This window comes from Panulirus ornatus, chromosome 48 (assembly GCF_036320965.1).
Source record: "Panulirus ornatus isolate Po-2019 chromosome 48, ASM3632096v1, whole genome shotgun sequence".
NCBI classification, from domain to species: domain Eukaryota; kingdom Metazoa; phylum Arthropoda; class Malacostraca; order Decapoda; family Palinuridae; genus Panulirus; species Panulirus ornatus.
Genome location: NC_092271.1, coordinates 11470096 through 11490891, shown reverse-complemented (window position 1 = coordinate 11490891; position 20796 = coordinate 11470096). Strand labels below are relative to the sequence as shown.

The following is a 20796-nucleotide window of genomic DNA, read 5'->3' as shown; positions in this document are numbered from 1 at the left end:
TATGCCATATCTTAAATGTTAATCATCATGACATACACTTGTAATCTATTACTTACAAGAGGTAGGCCCTTTTCACAGATCAGTACCTCTGTACTCATTTGACCACTATCTTTACTGAAAACGTATGTGCTTTAAATGGGCTGGTCAATAACCAGCTTTTGCTTACACAAAAATATTATTGTGAACTCTCACTGTGGAAAAATGACAAATCATTTCAGAGACCCAGACTAAATGTAGTGGTGGTCCAACAACTAGCTAAAGAAATTTATCCTTAGGAAATAAAGGTAATGAAGATAGGATAAAGTGAGAACTGATGGGATTGAGAAGCATGTCAGAATAAAGGGACTTAAGAAACATTACACAAAACTTATAACTAGAAAACCATATGAAGAGGATTACAGGACCAGCAAATGTAATTTTGTTAACGTCAACATCACCTCATCTTCATGAGCAGCAAGATTTTAGGAAGGTATCTACAAGTATTCAACCCAGACTAGAAAATGCATCAGGAGCTTGATTTTTACTAATGGAAATATAAAGAATTGCTGGAAAAGGTCTAATACAATGTAATGAGTATGGTGCAAGAAATGAAGTCAGCAGGAACAGAGTATGATGAGATACACATAATACACATCTAAATCTTAAAAGGACTCCAAAGCCAAAGGAAATAAAAGAAAGCTGTCAAGAAAGAGATGAGGATAATTACTTCAACAACAAAGTAGTTAAACTGTGAGTCAAAACTAGAATTGCTGTATATATTTAAAAATTCATTTTGCTTTGTCGCTGTCTCCCCCGTTAGTGAGATAGCGCAAGGAAACAGATGAAAGAATGGCCCAACCCACCCACATACATGTATATACATACACGTCCACACACGCAAATATACATACCTATACATTTCAACGTATACATATATATACACACAGACATATACATATATACACATGTACATAATCATACTGTCTGCCTTTATTAATTCCCATCGCCACCCCGCCACACATGAAATAACAACCCCCTCCCCCCCCTCATGTGCACAAAGTAGCGCAGGAAAAGACAACAAAGGCCACATTCGTTCACACGCAGTCTCTAGATGTCATGTAATAATGCACCGAAACCACAGCTCCCTTTCCACATCCAGGCCCCACAGAAATTTCCATGGTTTACCCCAGACGCTTCACATGCCCTGGTTCAATCCATTGACAGCACGTCAACCCCAGTATACCACATCGTTCCAATTCACTCTATTCCCTGCACACCTTACACCCTCCTGCATGTTCAGGCCCTGATCACTTAAATCTTTTTCACTCAATCTTTCCACCTCCAATTTGGTCTCCCACTTCTCCTCGTTCCCTCCATCTCTGACACATACATCCTCTTGGTCAATCTTTCCTCACTCATTCTCTCCATGTGACCAAACCATTTCAAAACACCCTCTTTTGCTCTCTCAACCACCCTCTTTTTATTACCACACATCTCTCTTACCCTATTATTATTTACTCGATCAAACCACCTCACACTACATATTGTCCTCAAACATCTCATTTCCAGCACATCCACCCTCCTCTGCACAACTCTATCCATAGCCCACGCCTCGCAACCATATAACATTGTTGGAACCACTATTCCTTCAAACATACCCATCTATATACTGTATCATCAGCAAACAACAACTGACTCACTTCCCAAGCTCTCTCATCGACAACAGACTGCATACTTGCCCCTCTTTCCAAAACTCTTGCATTCACCTCCCTAACAATGCCATCCATAAACAAATTAAACAACCATGGAGACATCACACTGGGGATCTAATTCCTTTTCCCATTCTACCAAAGTAACACCAGGAATAAATGAGAAATGGCTTTCATTTTCACATACACACTCAACCTGTCATGTATAATGTACTAAAACCAGAGCCTAACATCCATGGCCAATCATCCCAGACTATTCCATGGTTTAGCTTGACCACTTTATTTGTCCAAGTCAAGTCAATTATAGAATGTCTCCTGCCATATACCATTTCACTTAAATTCCTTCTATTGCATACATGCTTTCACCCTCCTTAAATGTTCAAGCCTGATACCCTGAAGCTGCCTCCACTCCATTCTTCCACTACTTTTCCATTTTTCCCTCCTTGTTCCCTCCACTTCTGGCTTAAATTGTTTTTGTCAGTCTTTCTTTGCTCATCCTCTAAACCATTTCAGAACACTGACCAGCCCTCTCATTCAGTGTATGCTTACTACTATACCTCACTCCCTTGTTTTAAAATTATCATTATCATTCCCTCCATGATCAGCCCATAGTCCTTAGGCACTTTGTCCTATGACAGATCATTTCTAACACGTCCACCCCATTCTTTTCTTTTGTATTCAATTCCCCATGACTGATATTCATTTATCACTACTGGGACTACAATAAAATAGGTAACTGAATATAATCAGAGCCCAAACACGATTATACACACACACACAAACACACTGAACATAACTGCAACTTATGCATACACCCCATTCATATGTGCATATACACATAATATACATTCCTATGTATTTTCTTATTTCTAGAAATATAAAAAAAAAGAAATATGCAATCACTGAATATATTTTACAAGAACTGATGAAACCAAAGGATTCAGTCAAGTTACAATAATAATCTAACCTTCAAAAGTCATTTAAACAAATATTTTATGAATTCAGGTTTACTGAAAACACCCAAAATAAACTGTAAAATAACAGTGGTAATGGGGACACTAGAAGGGTAATGTGCAGCAGCAGGGTGTTTGTGATAGCTTAAAAAACTGCTTAGCGGAATTACATTTTCTCGTCAAGTTAAACTCCCTTTTTCTTTTTACCAGACAACCCAGTTGTGGGTCAATCACGCCTCCTGTTGTCTGTCTTTCTCATGCAAACAGTGATTATCATAATGTTTGGAGTATATGATCACGATACTAAATTCTATCTAATTTCTCTGCTGCGCTTCCTCTACAAGTCAGTAATTAATGAAATGTTAGAAATAAAAGTTAAATCTTGCAAGAGTACCCATTATTATTATCTACAGTATGTTCACTGAAGGCAGTGAAATATTCAGATTGTACTGAGATCCCAACTTTGGCCTTGAGATACCTTTTTGCCCATCAATGTATGATAAAGCACATGCATCTCGGCCTAAAGTCTTTTTTTTCTTTTTGGAGGCAAAAATGGCAGTGTCAGAAAAATTCAATACAGTCTTGCTACTGCAAAGTAGTTTTACAATATGGATCAAACTGCTTGGTATACAAGTTACAAAAACTTTTAGTTCCCAGCTTAAAAGTTCAACTACAGTATATTAATTACAGATTATTCTATAAGGCTCCAATGCTAAATATTACATGGTTATTATCACAATCCAATAATCTTATGATTAGAATGACAATTTCAATATAACGAAACTAGAAAGATATTTAACAACCTCAATTTTGTTGTTTCAATATGGAATAAAGTACACCATATTAGTGTCACAAATTCATGAGCTATTAGCATTTCATCTTATTTTCCTATCCATATCATCTATGACATATCAAAAAGAATGTTATGGACAACAAAAAAATTCCTCAAACATTCTGATTACAATATGTTGATCAAACAGCAGCACCTCTCCTTACTATTACAGAGGTTTAGGGGCTCATTTCCTCACAATCCTGCAAGTGGAGGACAAATCCACGTCTAAGTTAACACTATTGAAAATCATATCACCTACTGGTTGTTTGGCCTGGCTTGCCTAAGACATTTTCATTTGTAGCTGTTAAGTAGTGAAATATGTCAAAGGTAACCTATGTCAGTGGGAGTCTCCATGTCCCTAGGAAAGATGGTGTTGTGTCTTGGTACCTCATTTTCAGGACAACTGTGTGAGTAGTCATTCCTTTGGTGTTTCAGCATGGAGTCAATCCTGCCCCAGAAAGAGTTTCATTTTAGAATTGGGTAGGAGGTTGGTGGGTAAACACCAATTTGTGGTGAAATATTAAAGCTTTTGTTAAATGACTCATGGTTTTCACTAGGAAAAAGGTGAGTGAAGAGATATAGGCCTCCTGTAAGATGTCTGCATCTGAAGTTTCTAGGGACTGAGTCCTTTTGGATTACCACTCTCAGCAACTGTGATGCTCCTGCCAGTTGAGAAAGGTTTTTGTATCTGGAGTAAAGTGGAATAAGTGTATGTGTACCTGCCTCCTCAGATGCTCTAAATTTTGACTAAAGGACCAGTATGTATCCCAAAGGATACATTCAGTGGATGGCCTAGACCTAAATGGATCACTTCAAAGAAGGAAGCTACAAAAGTGAACCAGCTCATGATTATCTGTATTTTAACTTTCATAACACTGGAAGGAGCTGTTACTGCCATGAGATCTAAATTTTGCATAAAAATCTTGTTAATAGGAGTTTTCAGGAGGTTTATTATTTCTTTTATGCTACTATATTTATAGGCTGTTTGTTGTAGGTCTAATGAAACTCAAGCAATACACTGTCTGTGAGCAATGCATTAAAGGTAGGGGTTCACATTCTGATGTAGCCTGTATATCTGCAATTGATACATTTATGTGACCCAACCCCTGAAGCAATTTATCCTCCTTCTCCTCATGAAGTGTGAAAGATATTTTATGAGTTAAAGGAGAAAAAGTCATTTTAACCTAAAAATTGAATCGTCAATACATTTAGAGATAATGGCAATTCCTATACCTAGGCTTCTATGAATGGGTGATCATGATAAACATAGTAAAAAAATAGCAGGATTGGTGGTCTGATAAGAGCTTCATTCGTTTCACATGTTCTGTCCACTTCTATGTTCTCAGAAAACATTTACAAAATCTAGACATTGCAGATTATATATAATTCATGTCAACTGTATCTAGGGAAAGGTGAAATCACACAAAAAGGTGAAGGGAAAATGCATTTTCCCCATCAATGAATCATAGAGACTAGCAATGTGTGATGTTCAAAGCCATCACTGGGAGACTGAGTTATTTCCATACATCTAGTACAGCAAAAATGCCTACTGTAAAGTAGAAAATTCTGTAAGCCAGATGAGTTTGTCCAATCTCCTGTTGTCACTGACAGCTTCTTATATTTTGTGTTAGCTAAGGAAGAAACTAACGAAATAATGCAAAAGATTATCAATAATGAATCATTTAGATATACTGTTGCAGTAATGAAACAGAGTATCATCAACTTTTCATGCAGCTAATTTTGATTTACACTTAACTAAACTGAGCTACTTACTTATATCTCATTACATTTCACATGACAATCAGATCTACAATTTCTAATAAAATCAATTAATCAAAAAATATATGTCTTATTAGGGGTATCACTCAATTTTTTTTCATTTAAATAAAAGCTATCTAATCCAAGATATTAGAACCTGGTCACTGAAAATTAAGAAATCAAGCAATGTATGGGAGATCAAATCATGGACATTCACCTCATCATCCATCTAAATAACCTGGTCACTGAAAATTAAGAAATCAAGTATGGGAGAACAGATCATGGACATTCACCTAATCATCCATCTAAATAATCTTAAAACATAAACTACTACTGAGAGAGACCATTTATAATGGAGTTTTATTAAGTATCAATAATCTTTAAAAAAAGGAAACAATACTTTTTATTCACAAAACACAAACATATACACAGTACATAATCATATACATATATGCACACTGACAATTACAAACTGCTACACACATTGTTATCTTTAATCAAGTTAGACTTTTGATGTAGACTAGTTCCTGTAAAACAGAGTTCTATGGTGATAATTACTTCCTGCCTTAGGAGGCCCATTATCCTTATGAGGCTCCCCCAGAACATAGGAAGCTGGTCACATCCACCAGTTAGGACCATAGGTCATAAAGTGTTGTGAGGTGTGTGTTTCTATATGTAGAGATGGCAGGGCGAATGAGCAGTAAATGCTTAGTGTCTTCTTTGTGGTAGATGCATCATGGGCATGAAGGGTCTTCAAATATGTTGAAATGATGTTTGTATTGTTGTAGGAATGGGTGATGGCCACAGCATAAACAGGAGGATGTTTGTTTGGAGAATGTAGTTTTAATGACTATGTCTGGTGGTGTTTTGGAGTTTACAACTGAGGTGAGAGGCTGAATGTTTAGTGACTGTCTGGTTTGTTCACCATGTATGTGTTTTGTCATTACTATATTTGCTGGGGATCTAAGTGGAGAAGTTAATGAAATATGAGGCAGGGGTAAGCATTTTAGTTATAAAGTGGTTCAAGTGGAAGGGGTCTAATATTGTTTTATGGTGATAAATGTAAAGTACAGCCAAATCTCAAACCCCCATACACACACAATGCCATTTCTTGCCTGAGGTTTTGTGATGCAAAGATTAAACATCTGCAGGTGTTTATACAGTTTTACTCTGAAAAGAAATTGCATTTTTTTTTTTAGCCTTCCCATTCATGTATATACTGCTTACTCAAATCCCACTTCAAAATGCCTTTAGCTAACACATACTCAACATATATCTGCATATATCACTATTCACAAATAAAAAGAGTAATAAAAAGAGTAATAAAAAAATGCTTGTTATCAAAAATCTAGTAAAATTCTTTTTTACATTATACTGCACATATTTAGTGGGAGTTTGGAGTAAAAGACAGTTTTTCATGTACTCACTTAAAATGTAGATCAATAGCTTCCAAGACATTTGGATTAAGACAGTGTCATAAGTTTATTTCACTATTTCTGATTAAGAACTGAAAAGATCTGTTTACATACTAGACCTTAAAAAAAATTCTTCAAAAAAATGCAAAATAAATTCTTTTAGGTCAGGCTTACAGCTGGTCATAGCAATACACAAAATTTGCATAACTTCATTTTTATCACAGAAACCTCATTAAACCTTGTATACCAGAAGTGGCTTAAAAGGTATATAACATTCATTTGAAAGAATTTGAAACATCAGCCATCAACTTACCATGCTAATTTAGGGAAATGTGGAACAATGCATCTTGAGCTGTATGTGCTACCTACTACAAAGAGTCTGAAAGTTCTTTTGATTCAGATAGGATAAGTACTTTTTGATGACAAGAAACTCAGAAAAATGTGCTGACTGTCAACAGAAACAACTGCTGCATCTTTAAGAATACTATGAACATTGGCTTTATAAAAGGAGAAGAGTTCCATGGATTATCATCACACCAGTGTGTTGCCACACCAAGGAGATCAGTGAAGTTATTCATGTGATACTAAAATCTTTTCTGATCTATGTGTGTTAGGTACAAAAACAAAATCCTAATGTCTATGACTAATAATAACTAGTTCTTTCAAAATTACAATGGATCAAGTATCTTTATTTGACAAAGTATAAAAAAAATATATATGTATATATAAATAAAAATGTAAACAGCCTTGATTCATAATGGCACTTCTTGCCAGTTTTTAATAATCGGTAATTCAAGTTGCTTCCAGTGCTAATTTCTTCATATTTACAAAGAATAACAGCTAAATTATTTAGGATTACAACCAAAATTAATATATTACAATGTAAAAGTATTATCCAAAATTATGAAGTCTAGCTTGTGCATGAGCCTGTGCATGAGCATTAGGACCTCGTGCATGTGCATGTGCAATGGCTAACGTGGTCCCAGGGTGAAGGGCAGATACAGGAAAATGCTCAAAAAAATTACTTCCTACTGTTCTACTGGGTGTTCTGTCTCGGTAAGCACTGGATGCTATGTCAACTCGAACAGGATTACTGAAAACAAACATAACATATATATAATTTACATATAAACACATACAGAAGTATCTTTCTGTAGTATGAATGAACACATAAAAATTCAAAGAAAGCTCAACTTCTTTATCTTATATGAGTGACAATAAAGAAATGCTAAAGTTTGCAAAATTATCAAAAACTATGTAAAGTACAGGTTGAGTTACAAAACTCTTTAATCTTCCGAACCAAGCAATGTCTGGATTTTGAAACTATAAATCTTAGCAATATGGGTTTTATAAAAACTGATGTCTGAGCATATTGTAACTTTAACAGAGTGCTTCATACACCTAATGAAGGTTCTCGATGTTTTTGCTTGTAATATAGCTATCCTCCATGCACTAACAGGGTTACATTTATGAAAAAATAAATGTTGCTGTAAGAAATATCATTATATAATGGGGTTATGTTTTCAAAACTAATTTTCTGTGTCTAGCTTTTGACTCTTGAGTATGAACTATAAGTACATTGACATAGTCTAGGAACTACTTGCCACAAACTTACATCCGCTGATTGCGATGAAATTTAATCAAAATTTGTCAGAAAATGTGGTGATGGGGGCTTGGTGTAGTGGGATGTGAAGAAATGACAGCTACTGTGTGGGATAAACAGAGGCTCTACAGCTATGTCATCTCCTTAGCTATCTGATTCAGCTACAGTTTCAACCATGAGGAGAAAAAGTTTACCTAAGCCTTTAGAAAACAATATCTATTTCTAGCTGTGTGGTATGCCTCTTTTTTTCTCTATAAAGCTTCCTGTAGCTACCAGACACATCTACAAACACAACAAATAAGTTGAAAAATGAGTCAAATGCCAGAAAAGTGTCAGTGTTGAGGATGAATGGAACAAGCCAAGCAATGATTCTGCACGTGCTGAGAGCATACAAATGTTTATAACATATGATAGCAAGGTCTAAGATACAGGTCCCTAAAATACAGAACTGCCCCACCCTCCCTTATTGTAAAAATAAGTAACCATAACCAATTACAAACAGACAAGAGGCTGAAAACATAGAGAAAATGAACTATACCAAATGATTAGTTCATAGTCTGAAATGGTTACAGTATGGGTGAAGGGAAAACAGAGTACCATATTAAGCAAATAAATTCATTTTAGTCCTGTAGTAAGCATGTAATCTTTCTAATTGTGCAGTATTGTTTTATGCTGTAGCTTATTTCCACATTTATATGAGTAATTTTTTCCCATAGCTGTAACCCAAGCAAGCTGAGACAGGTCATATTACTGTACACAAATACTTCAAGAATAGTAACATACCGTCCATGAAAATGTTTCCCGTGATTTCCATGTTTTCTTTCGTTGCGTGATCTATGAAAGAAATTGACAGAAATTAAAAATATGAAGGTGTAATTAAGATAATGATGAACTAATTAATAAGTGATATGATTGAATTAAATACACTCAAGAACTACCTGATCTTGCACTTTTGCATCATGTATTGATCAACTTTGTACTGAAAATGCAGGAATTCTAAGCATCTACACTGTGCATAATTTGAGTTATATAAAAAGTGATTCCAATTTAGTCTCCATGCACAAAATTATATTCTAAATATTCTTGAAGTTTCTAGAGAGGATAAAATGTGTAAGCAATAGTGAGAACAGGGAAATATGTTTCAGCCAATCACAGAATGGCATCTTAGCACTTCAAAGCCTGTCACAGCATAGCAGCATATCACCTTCCAGTCAATCACAGTGCATATCTTTCCCCTCTCCCTCACATTGTTTGATATCAGAAAAAAAACTTTTTTCATTTCTTGATAATTGTTTAACTAATTCCTACTTAAAATGAGTGATGAAAATAGAAAAATGCATAATTCAGGTTTTCCTACCTTATTCAAGACATATAGATGGCAAACATTCTTCCGTAGGTTTAAAGTGGCCTGATTAGATCTCTTGAAAAGGGTGGATGTTAAAAATACTATGATGGAACATGAACTCAATGAGTCTATTATAATAAGCAGGATACAACATAAGGAAGCTCTGGCTTAGGTAATTAGAATTTGTCATCAAATTATGCTACTAACACAACGGGCATAACTGAGTGCATGCTTCCTTTTGTTGCTGCATCATAAATATCTTTTCAGCCTGCAGCCTTAAGTAGCATTTTTCATTCACTATTATCAGTAAGTGAATATTTTCATTTATCTTTTTTTCTACATCCTGTATGATCATCAATAATAAAATGCTCCCAAAGATCCTTTGTAACACAATTCTCGAAAAGTTCACCAGTAACTTGACAGTGCTTCCTTGTATCACTGAACTGTAAAAGGTTATCTGGAGGAGTATAATAGTTTTAAGTGAGTGATACAGAGGAACCAACTAAACCCCAGCAAACATACCCAATGAACAGCACACCAAAAAAATCAGTAACACTCTTTACAAACAAACCCCAGTATTCCACAGAACCCCAGGAACGAACTAAATATCCTGTAACTCTACACCAATGGTATCAGAAACACACAGAAATATTCAGATAACCCTGAGAACGAAACATCCACATAGTTCTCATGCAAGAAACAAGATTCACTAACACTACAAAATAGCTCACAGAAATTGAAAATGCATTAGAAAAACAATCCATAAGGACAGAACTTCACAGTACTAATTACAACATATCAACATCTACATATCTCCACCCTTTGTGTGCCTCTGCAGATATACAAGATATACTCCCTTACTGCTTAACCTGACTAGTATACCCAACCCTTATCTCTATGGAATTTTCATTGCCTATCATCTCACTTGGATCAACCATCTGCAACCTCTCAATATCCTTAAACTATGCAACCAACCAACCAACCAGACTCCCAACTCAGAACCTCCACACATCACCTGCTCACCAGTCCCTATACAAATTGACCATCTGAAGCATAATACATGAACTGTCCTCTGACCACCTATCAAATCCTGAAAGCATTCCACCTGGCCCATCCAATCCATGCAACCATCAAAAGTCTTACACAAGCTAAATGAAACAAGACTGACCAGCCTTCATACAGTATACAGAAACAAAGCCAAGTCAGCAAAAAGCAAACACCACAAGGACATAGAAAGAAAAATAATCTGAACCTATCCCCACAAGATACACACAGAGAAACCAGCTCCGACAGAATCACTCATCATCAAAAGAAATTAAGGAGACAAATCCAATCTGTAAATAACACCATCACCAACCTAATTACTGAAAGGGAAACAACACATTGGAACTTATTCCTCAACACAATGAACCACAAGCCACACAGCAACCAACTAATGCAGCTCCCACTAATGAAGCATTCCTGACTCATACCAATGGCATTACTTCCCCAAAGAACACATAATCTTACTCAAGAATGAGTTAGTAGATGATAGTAGGAGAAGCAACTTATCAGTCACAGACCTAACTAGAATCAGACATGAGTAAGCAAAACGAAATTCTCATGTTCAGCTTGGAAGTTAATGCTATACAATGGCTAACACAACACAACATAAAGAGCTTAAGTTCTTGCTGAAAAAGTCCACAAAATTAAGCTATTGAAACTGTGAAGGGTTAGGTTGTGTTCAAGCAAAACTGACAAATAATTATTTAGAGCTTATGTATGCAGCTGCTATGCCAAAGATTTATACTGTAATGAGATGCAGCACTCTAAAATCTTTGTTTATCTATGTTTAAGTGTACTGCAGATTCTCAAGAAAGCACTAATAATGTAAAAACCAGAGATCCTGAAGTGCAGCTATGATGCAATGGCAAAACCCATGGCTACTGTATGAATCAGTCACCAGATTCCTGCATCGGTGTTTAGAAATTTCCTCACTTGAAAAATACTTTTCTAGAAAAAAGCCTTGTCAATGAGCTGAAACTTTAAACTAACACTCATTCTACTGGAAAGTTCTGGAATGTACTTGGTCACAAGCATCCAGACCAAGGTGCATGTGACATTACTCCAGCCTTCAGGGTAGGATTTTCAAACAAGACCTTAAGGGGATTTATGCCCAAGTAGGAAAATCCTTGAAGCTAACTCAGGTATAAGCATTTGCAAGATAGGAAAGATAAGGCTAGTATCACCCTATAGATAACATCAAACTTAGATCCTAAAATTATGAATGAAAAGAAAAACAAAATTATTTTTGGTGTGTATAATATGAAACTTACCCTCTAAGTATTCAGGATGGTTTATTTCTTTTGTTAATCTAGTTAATTTTCATTATACAAATGGTAGTCCAGTGCTACTGAAGATCTGGTGTAGATTTTAGAACAATTTTATCCAGTTACTAAATATAAATTCAACTTTGGAAATGTTACTCAGTCCCTGACAAAGTAAACAATGGAATCTTTCATGTTGTTTCTTACAAATAAGGACATAAATCATGAATATCAAGTCTTCAAATCTACATCTATATATAACAAAACGGTACAAAACATTTACCTGTGGGATGAATGATGCTGTTGATTTTGCTGTCCTGTCAATGGGGTGAAGACAGAGGGTGCGTGAGTTGGCCCCAGTTTTGGCTGTCGTATCCCCATCACCACACTGTTCACACCACTTGCTGGATTTATAAAAACATGCTTTAAACAAAAGAAAGCCGCAAAAGCAAAGACTGTGAAAGTACAACACACAGTATGAAGTTGGACAAGCTCATCTGGCCTCTCCTAAATGCTACACCCTCCTTTCCAAAGAGAGGTTTCTAAGATATGCTGATGATACAGCTATGCTACAGAGTTCCCTTCAGCACTCCCCTGACTGGCTCATCACAGTCCATGCATGGATTTCTATCTTACACCATCATGTAATATTAAAAGAAAAAGATGTCAGTAAGTGGAGAATAGAGGGGTAGGTAGACTGTGAAAGTAAAGAAACTGTTCAGAGGGCTCCCTTCCCAGGAAGAAAAGGATTCTCAAGTTTAAAATATCAAATTTATGAAGTTGTCTGCATTGACCATGTCCTGTCATTGTAATCCATTAATCCACCAGTGTTATACTATAAAAGTACTTCTTTACTTCATTTTTGACATGTAACATACTTAATTTCATGTCATGTCCCTTTGTTGTTCTTGTCCATACATCTCTAACAACTGTTCATTACCTATACCATCAATCTGTTTTAAAAACTTAAAGGTGTGATCAAGTCACCCCTCACTATTCTCCCTTCCAAAGAGAGCCAACTTACGGCCTCTAGCCTCTCCCTGTAGCTTAGCACTCTTATTTCTGGTACTATCTTTGTTGCCCTTCTTTAGACCTTCTTTTTAAGCTTTTTATGTTTCTTTAGGTGCAGCAACCAAACTTGAAGAACTATACAATTTTTTGGTCTTGTAGAGGATTTGAACGGCTTGGTAAATATCATTTTATCCACATACTTGCATATCCATATACTTGCAAGCTAATCTAAAATTTGCCAATAGACAGTTTTTCTCCTTAACTATTCCCCAAATGTGGGAACCCCTGATCTACATGGACCTTAATGCAGTGATGGGGTTTGTGTGGAGCAGTGATGGTAAGTTTAACCATGCTGCAAAGGTCAAGCTTGAGCTCTCAGACAAACACATGTAGGCTATTTTCATTCTTTCCTTCTTGGTCTATCAAAACTGGAACTGGTTATTTGAGTTAAAATGAATTTCTAAGATAGAATATTCTAAACTGTATTAAGAGAGCTAATTAGACTTAGATGCTACAGTGCTTGAGTTATGTCTAAATTCTATAATCTGATCCAGTCCTAATGTGGGACTAGTAACATGTAGGTATGAGAGGATATTTTTGGAGAAGTGCTAACAACACTTTTACTGTATACGTGAACAGTATCAGAGATAGACTAAAAGCCATGTGGAAATGTTATGCATTGCCACATTCTGTGACCAATTTTGAAAACAAAAGATATCTGGAATCTTTTGGATATAAGAAAATAACATAATTCTGAATGACAAGTTTAGAATTGGTACAACTTTTTTTATTGAGTTTATTTTCATTGTTTTGGTTAGATTAATTCTGATTTTTTTCACTATCAAAAGGTCAAGAATAACATATATTTTTTCAAAGAAGACTCTTTCTTACTGTTCAAAAGATTACTAATTCACGTCATCGACCAAACATGAAGCTGTCTTATTCACTTTGTTGTGTCAGATTAGGTCTTCTATATACCAATAAGAGGAAGGATGACCTGCTAGCAAACTTAAAAGTTAACCCTTTCATGGACACTTCATCAACAGCAAAGTTACTTGCCTGTGTAACAAAAATTTCATTTTTTTTTCTTTACAGAATATATCTAGTTTTCTGAATAAAATATCCAAAAAGTAATATACTTCCCTCTGTTTCGGTATGAAATGGTATGTGTATGGAGGCCCTGAACAGCAGCATGGATCCTGCATTTTCATGTAAATATATGATGATTATATGTTTTTTCTAGGTGTGAAATCGTTCTACATACACCTAAACTAATTACACAAGTTCTGTTTTTTTACCAGACATGATTTCATATAACCAATACATAAGATTTACATACTTATTTATCTATGATTACCCCAGGACTCCTTTCTGAAAGTTTGGGGTTACCCAAGACCCCTTCTTCAAGAGTGCCTGTAGCCCAAGGCTGGAAAGTGTGGTGTTGTAGTCACATCACTGGACCTGATTTCCTGTAGTACTTCACCACAATAATCACTTTCTTTGGCCTCTTAGAATCCCTTGACACCCATTACACCTTTTGAACTTTTAAACTTCCTGATCTTGAGCAGTAATGTCATTCTCTCTGGCCTCTCAGAATCCCTTGCTACCCATTATTTGGCTGCTTACATTTCCCTATTCATTCTTTTCACTTCATCCATTTAACTATCTCTCCTGATAAGCACTTTCACAAAAATCATAACTAATATAAGTATGGGCCTATCTTAGCTCATCCCAAGTGGTTTTTCTCAGTTCTGTAAATGACTTTTACAAACTAGTGGCCCTTCTAATCACTCCAGTGCATGATATCTTAAAGGCCACTAACTTCAAAATAATTACATCCAGTTTAACTTCCCTTGAAATCATTTCTTCCCTTTTAACTATATTTCTTATCCATCCTAAATACCGGTCTCCAAGTATGTGCTAAAAATTTTCAAATGTGCAATTTACCTTTCTATACCCAAAGTTCAATTCTATCCATCAAGGATTTGCCATTACATCGATGGGCATGACTAACATACATGTGAAAAGGATGTACACTTAATTCAAACTAATCTTGAGCTTGTCTGAAAGTAAAATGGGGAAAAATTAAAAGCCTCTTAAATTACTACCAGTAACAGACTAACATAAAACATGATGACCAATGACAGCAAAGTTAACTAAACAAACATAAATAAGGAAAGCAGTGAGCTTCCCCTCCTGCCAATAATTTGAATAGAGTAAACATCCAATTTGTCCTTGTTGGACAGTGTTGATACATCAAAAACCAGCCAATTAATTATACTGAATGTAATGAGCCCCTGTATAAACATAAAACAATTGCCAACCACATGCAAGACTTGTCTGTTACCTTGAGAACCTTGAAGAGTATGTTCCCACTGGGCATGGAGTACAGTGCTGCTGCTGCTCACTACGGTACATCCCTGGGGTACACGCCACTGTTTGGGACAAAAGATATGGTAACTGTAAGGATGGTTCAATCTAATATGTATATCGCTGTTCTTTCTTTCCATGGAAGTGTCCTGCGAGCCATGATATATATCAGACCTCAAGGGGTTATAAACCTCTTAACTCCCACCTTTTTGGAGAGGTATATATCTCATCTTGTTTACCAGATATTAGGCCTTGGTTCTGCCCTATGACTTATGATAAAAAAGATTCTGCCTACCTACCTCATAATTCTTGGAACAGAGACATCAACTTAATGGTGATCACTAAGGATAAAAATGATGGAATAACGGATGGAATGGTGTATGCAAGGGAGGTATGTAAAAAATAAAAAAGGACAAGTGGAGACCCTTTTGCCATGGCCACCTATTTGAAAGGGAGTTCCTGGAGAGAATGGACATCAGAGATAGATAGATAGATGAAGGTCAAGAAATGCAAATTGGGAAAACTACTGGCAATAAAATGCCCTAATCAGAGTTTTTCTTTTACTTTTTTTTTACACTCTAAAATTTATACTTCTCTCCAGGGTTGGTTTGTCATGCAAGCTATGAGAGCATACCAGTAATGAGAAGGAGGGTCAAAGGAAAAATTTCTTATCAAGCATACAAGTAAAGCTTAAACATTGTCCAAAGAGTCATCTCTGGCACACAAGAGTTGTTCTGCTCTGACCACATCAGTTCAACATTTAACACCTGGATTATGGTATTACTGACAAACATGATATAAGAATGCCAAAGACCTCAACATTAATCTCCTCCACAGGAAGGTTTCTCAGAGAGGCCAACACTGGAGGTTACCTTCCCAGCTCATTGCTCATGTAGCTTACTATCTATCTAATCTATCTATATCTCTGATACCTGTTCCAACTGGAATTCCCTCAAGGGGGTAGCAATAGCAAAACTCTTCACATTTTTTTCTGGAAATATTTCTATGGCAACATGAATGACTTAGTCCAACACAGTTTTCTAACAAGTGGAATTCACAATATCTATGGTTAATTAAAACGATGATCTATTTTACAAATAGCATTCAGCCAACATCATTTGAAAAGGAAAGTTTAGGTGGCAGTGATCCAGTGGGAAGAGTGGCATGCAGTGGAGAGGTGGGCAGAGGAGAGGCAGGCAGACGGTGGTTGTGCAGGGGAAATTGGTGAAGTAATTGCCACAACTCACTCATTCTAATTTTCTGACTGATCATTCCTGTCTAAATTTTCCTCCTTCTTTAATCTTGTACATCTCATTACTTTTACTCACTCTAAATACAAATAAAAATTCACTGGTATTAATGACAAAGAGGGGAGGCAAGCACTGATGGAGTTGCCACCACCATCTCCCCCACTCAATTGCTCTGCCATAGTTGGTCTTGCGGGTGGCTTTCTGATTAGTTGTTACTGTGAGAATCTCTAGCCTTCTCAAACCATATATATAGTATCTGCACATTAATACCTATTTAATCACTGTTCATGACAAACATGACAGAATCAATCCTGGTAAACTTCCATTTATCACTTCTTGTGTAACTAAGTGCACTGTGTATGAATTTGCCTCTTTATATGTCATGATGAGTGATAAAAAGAAATCTGGGATGGGTTTACCAAGATTCAGGAACATATCCATGTCTAAAATTTTACAGTGCTGGATAACATATACATTAAACATGAATAATATATCTATGCTTTATTTTCAATTACTTAGGTAATGCTTAAATGACAGGCTGGTTAAAACAATTCTGTCACAGCATACAAAAAATTCAAAAGCTAATCCAGTCCTACATAAGTAACATGAGGGAGTGTGAATGACATGTTTGACAACTACTGCTAAGAGAGGAAAACATGGAAATAACATATCTTTCGTATTTGACAACTACCGCTAGGAGAGGAAAACATGGAAAAACATATCTTACTTTCTACAGAGCTTCTTTTTTAACAGTGCTCTTATCTGACACACAAGCATATCAGTGGTAAATATCATAAACACATTCTATATATCTATCTATATCTCTGATGCCCGTTTCCTCCAGGAACTCCCATCAAGAGGTGGTGATAGCAAAAGAGTCTCCACTTATCCCTCTTTTACATGCCTCCCTAGCATACACCATTCCGCACATTCTTCCACTATTTCTCTCCCTCAACCTATTTGCCCATGTCACAGGTGGTCTTCCACTCACACCAACCCCTTTAATTGTACTATCATGCACTCTCCTTCTAAACTCCCAGCCTTGCATTCCTTCCATGCATTTTCCACATGCCCAAACCATCTCAAAGTATTATGTTTAACCCATTCTACCACTCCACAATTCACTCCCTTTCCATTCCCTGCCATACCACATCCATCTCTCATACACCCTTTCATTTCTTTCTTCATTCCATCAAGCCATGCCACATGCTCTTCTCAAATAGCTCATTTCCACAGCCTGGATTCTTGACCTCTGTGCCTCATTCCATGTCCATGTTTCGGCTGCAGTCATGGTTGGGAGGATTATGCTGTCCCTTAATCCGCTCTTTACTTCCATGCCTACACCTCTACCCTTCATTATTCTATTGAGGGACCCACTGACTCATCGACCCTGTACTGCTCTCTCTCCTTTATCTCTCATTCCACATCACCACACTTACTCAAGACAGCTTTCAGATACTTAAATTCCCTCACTTCTTTCAGTCCCCCCCCCCCCCCCAATATCAACAGCACAATTTAGTACACTTTCTTCTTTCACTCTATATGGTTTCAAAAAATCTATACTTTCACTCTGTTTCCTTTAGAATAACATTACTTTACTTTTACTTGCACATCATAAAATACACTTACAACCTTCTGCAATTCCTCTTCATTCTCAGTAAACAACACAGTATCATCCACATATTGCCACTAGGCTCCGTACCTCTGCCACACTCCATCTCTGCACCCCTTTTCCCTAGTTTTGCTTTCATCATACACTCCATCCATATATACATCAAAGTCACAGTGACATCACACAGCTCTGCTTCACACATACATGTATTCCAAAACTTTTGCTCAGCTCTCATGAATGCATTCGCTCCTCTACAGAAGGCTTTTACACCATCTAACAGTTGTCCGCCTATACCATACATTCTTAACAGATCCCACAAAGCATTCCAATCGACTCTGTCATACGGTTTCTCCAGATCCATAAAAGCTGCATACTTACTTTTCAGTAAATACTTTTCCACAGTCATCTTTACCTCAAAAATCTGATCCACATGTCCCCAACTTTTTTTAAATTCCATTGCTATTCTGCATTCAGTCACTTCCATCACTCAGTCAGTCACTATTCCTGCATACAGTTTCCCTGGCATACTTATAAACTTATTCCCCTGTAATTGCTACATATATCCTTAGCACCTTTTAGGAGTATATTCTTACACTAAAATTCAGTGTGAGGAATACTGACTAGCATAAGTGGGAAGAAGTTTCGAGGATTTGTTTCTTTCTTTATAATAACCAATTACTTCTTACACAACTTTTTTTCATACATATAAATGGCAAATTCTCAGACTTTAGTAAAAAGGGGAATCTGTGTTAATGTGTATTGCGATGGGCATTGATGAAAGCGAGCAAGTATGAATATCTACATACGTATTTATTTATTTATTCATTTTGCTTTGTCGCTGTCTCCCGCGTTAGCGAGGTAGCGCAAGGAAACAGGCGAAAGAATGGCCCAACCCACCCACATACACATGTATATACATACACGTCCACACACGCAAATATACATACCTATACATCTCAATGTACACATATATATATATATATATACACAGACAGACATATACATATATACACATGTACATGATTCAAACTGTCTGCCTTTAATTATTCCCATCACCACCTCGCCACACATGGAATAACAACCTCCTCCCCCCTCATGTGTGCGAGGTAGCGCTAGGAAAGACAACAAAGGCCCCATTCGTTCACACTCAGTCTCTTGCTGTCATGTAATAATGCACTGAAACCACTGCTCCCTTTCCACATCCACGCCCCACACAACTTTCCATGGTTTACCCCAGACGCTTCACATGCCCTGATTCAATCCATTGACAGCACAGCGACCCCGGTATACCACATCGTTCCAATTCACTCTGTTCCTTGCACGCCTTTCACCATCCTGCATGCTCAGGCCCCGATCACACAAAATCTTTTTCACTCCATCTTTCCACCTCCAATTTGGTCTCCCACTTCTCCTCGTTCCCTCCACCTCCGACACATATATCCTCTTGGTCAATCTTTTCTCACTCATTCTCTCCATGAGACCAAACCATTTCAAAACACCCTCTTCTGCTCTCTCAACAACACTCTTTTTATTTCCACACATCTCTCTTACCCTTACATTACTTACTCGATCAAACCCCCTCACACCACATATTGTCCTCAAACATCTCATTTCCAGCACATCCATCCTCCTGCGCACAACTCTATCCATAACCCACGCCTCGCAACCATACAACATTGTTGGAACCACTATTCCTTCAAACATACCCATTTTCGCTTTCCAAGATAATGTTCACGACTTCCAAACATCCTTCTAGACTCCCAGAACTTTTCCCCCTCCCCCACCCTATGACTCACTTCTGCTTCCATGGTTCCATCCGCTGCCAGATCCACTCCCAGATATTTAAAACACTTCACTTCCTCCAGTTTTTCTCCATTCAAACTTACCTCCCAATTGACGTGACCCTCAACCCTACTGTATCTAATAACCTTACTCTTATTCACATTTACTCTTAACTTTCTTCTTTCACACACTTTACCAAACTCAGCTTCTGCAGTTTCTCACATGAGTCAGCCACCAGCGCTGTATCACCAGTGAACCACAAATGACTCACTCCCCAAGCTCTCTCATCCACAACAGACTGCATACTTGCCCCTCTTTCCAAAACTCTTGCATTCACCTCCCTAACAACCCCATCCATACAAAAATTAAACAACCATGGAGACATCACACACCCCTGCGGCAAACCTACATTCACTGAGAACCAATCACTTTCCTCTCTTCCTACACGTACACATGCCTTACATCCTCGATAAAAACTTTTCACTGCCTCTAACAACTTGCCTCCCACACCATATATTCTTAATACCTTCCAAAGAGCATCTCTATCAACTCTATCATATGCCTTCTCCAGATCCATAAATGCTACATACAAATCTATTTGTTTTTCTATGTATTTCTCACATACATTCTTCAAAGCAAACACCTGATCCACACATCCTCTACCACTTATGAAACCACACTGCTCTTACCCAGTCTGATGCTCTGTACATGCCTTCACCCTCTCAATCAATACCCTCCCATATAATTTACCAGGCCAGAGAGCCAGCGGGTGGCTGGAATCCTCCCCTCTCGTTTTTTTTCTTTTTTTTTTTTTTAATATTCCAAAGGAAGAACAGAGAAGGGGCTGGTGAGGATATTCCCTCAAAGGCCC

General features: G+C 37.0%; 1 protein-coding gene across 1 annotated transcript; it reads right to left on the bottom strand.

The window, feature by feature from the left end:
• Positions 1-5577: 5577 nt before the first annotated feature.
• LOC139764083 (uncharacterized) lies at positions 5578-15418 on the bottom strand. The gene is made up of 4 exons (XM_071690567.1): positions 15259-15418; positions 12184-12304; positions 9033-9083; positions 5578-7739 (listed from the first exon to the last, which is right to left on the bottom strand). The coding sequence occupies exons 2-4, from the start codon at positions 12279-12281 to the stop codon at positions 7538-7540; spliced, it is 351 nt and encodes a 116-aa protein (XP_071546668.1). The 5' UTR covers positions 12282-12304; positions 15259-15418; the 3' UTR covers positions 5578-7537.
• Between the last annotated feature and the right edge of the window lie 5378 nt (positions 15419-20796).

Coding starts and splice junctions, on each gene's coding strand:
- LOC139764083 (XM_071690567.1), bottom strand. CDS start 12,281: ATGGGGATACGACAGCCAAAACTGGGGCCAACTCACGCACCCTCTGTC. Junction 9,084..12,183: donor CAGCATCATTCATCCCACAG/GTAAATGTTTTG, acceptor TTTCTTTCATAG/ATCACGCAACGAAAGAAAAC. Junction 7,740..9,032: donor GGGAAACATTTTCATGGACG/GTATGTTACTAT, acceptor GTTTGTTTTCAG/TAATCCTGTTCGAGTTGACA.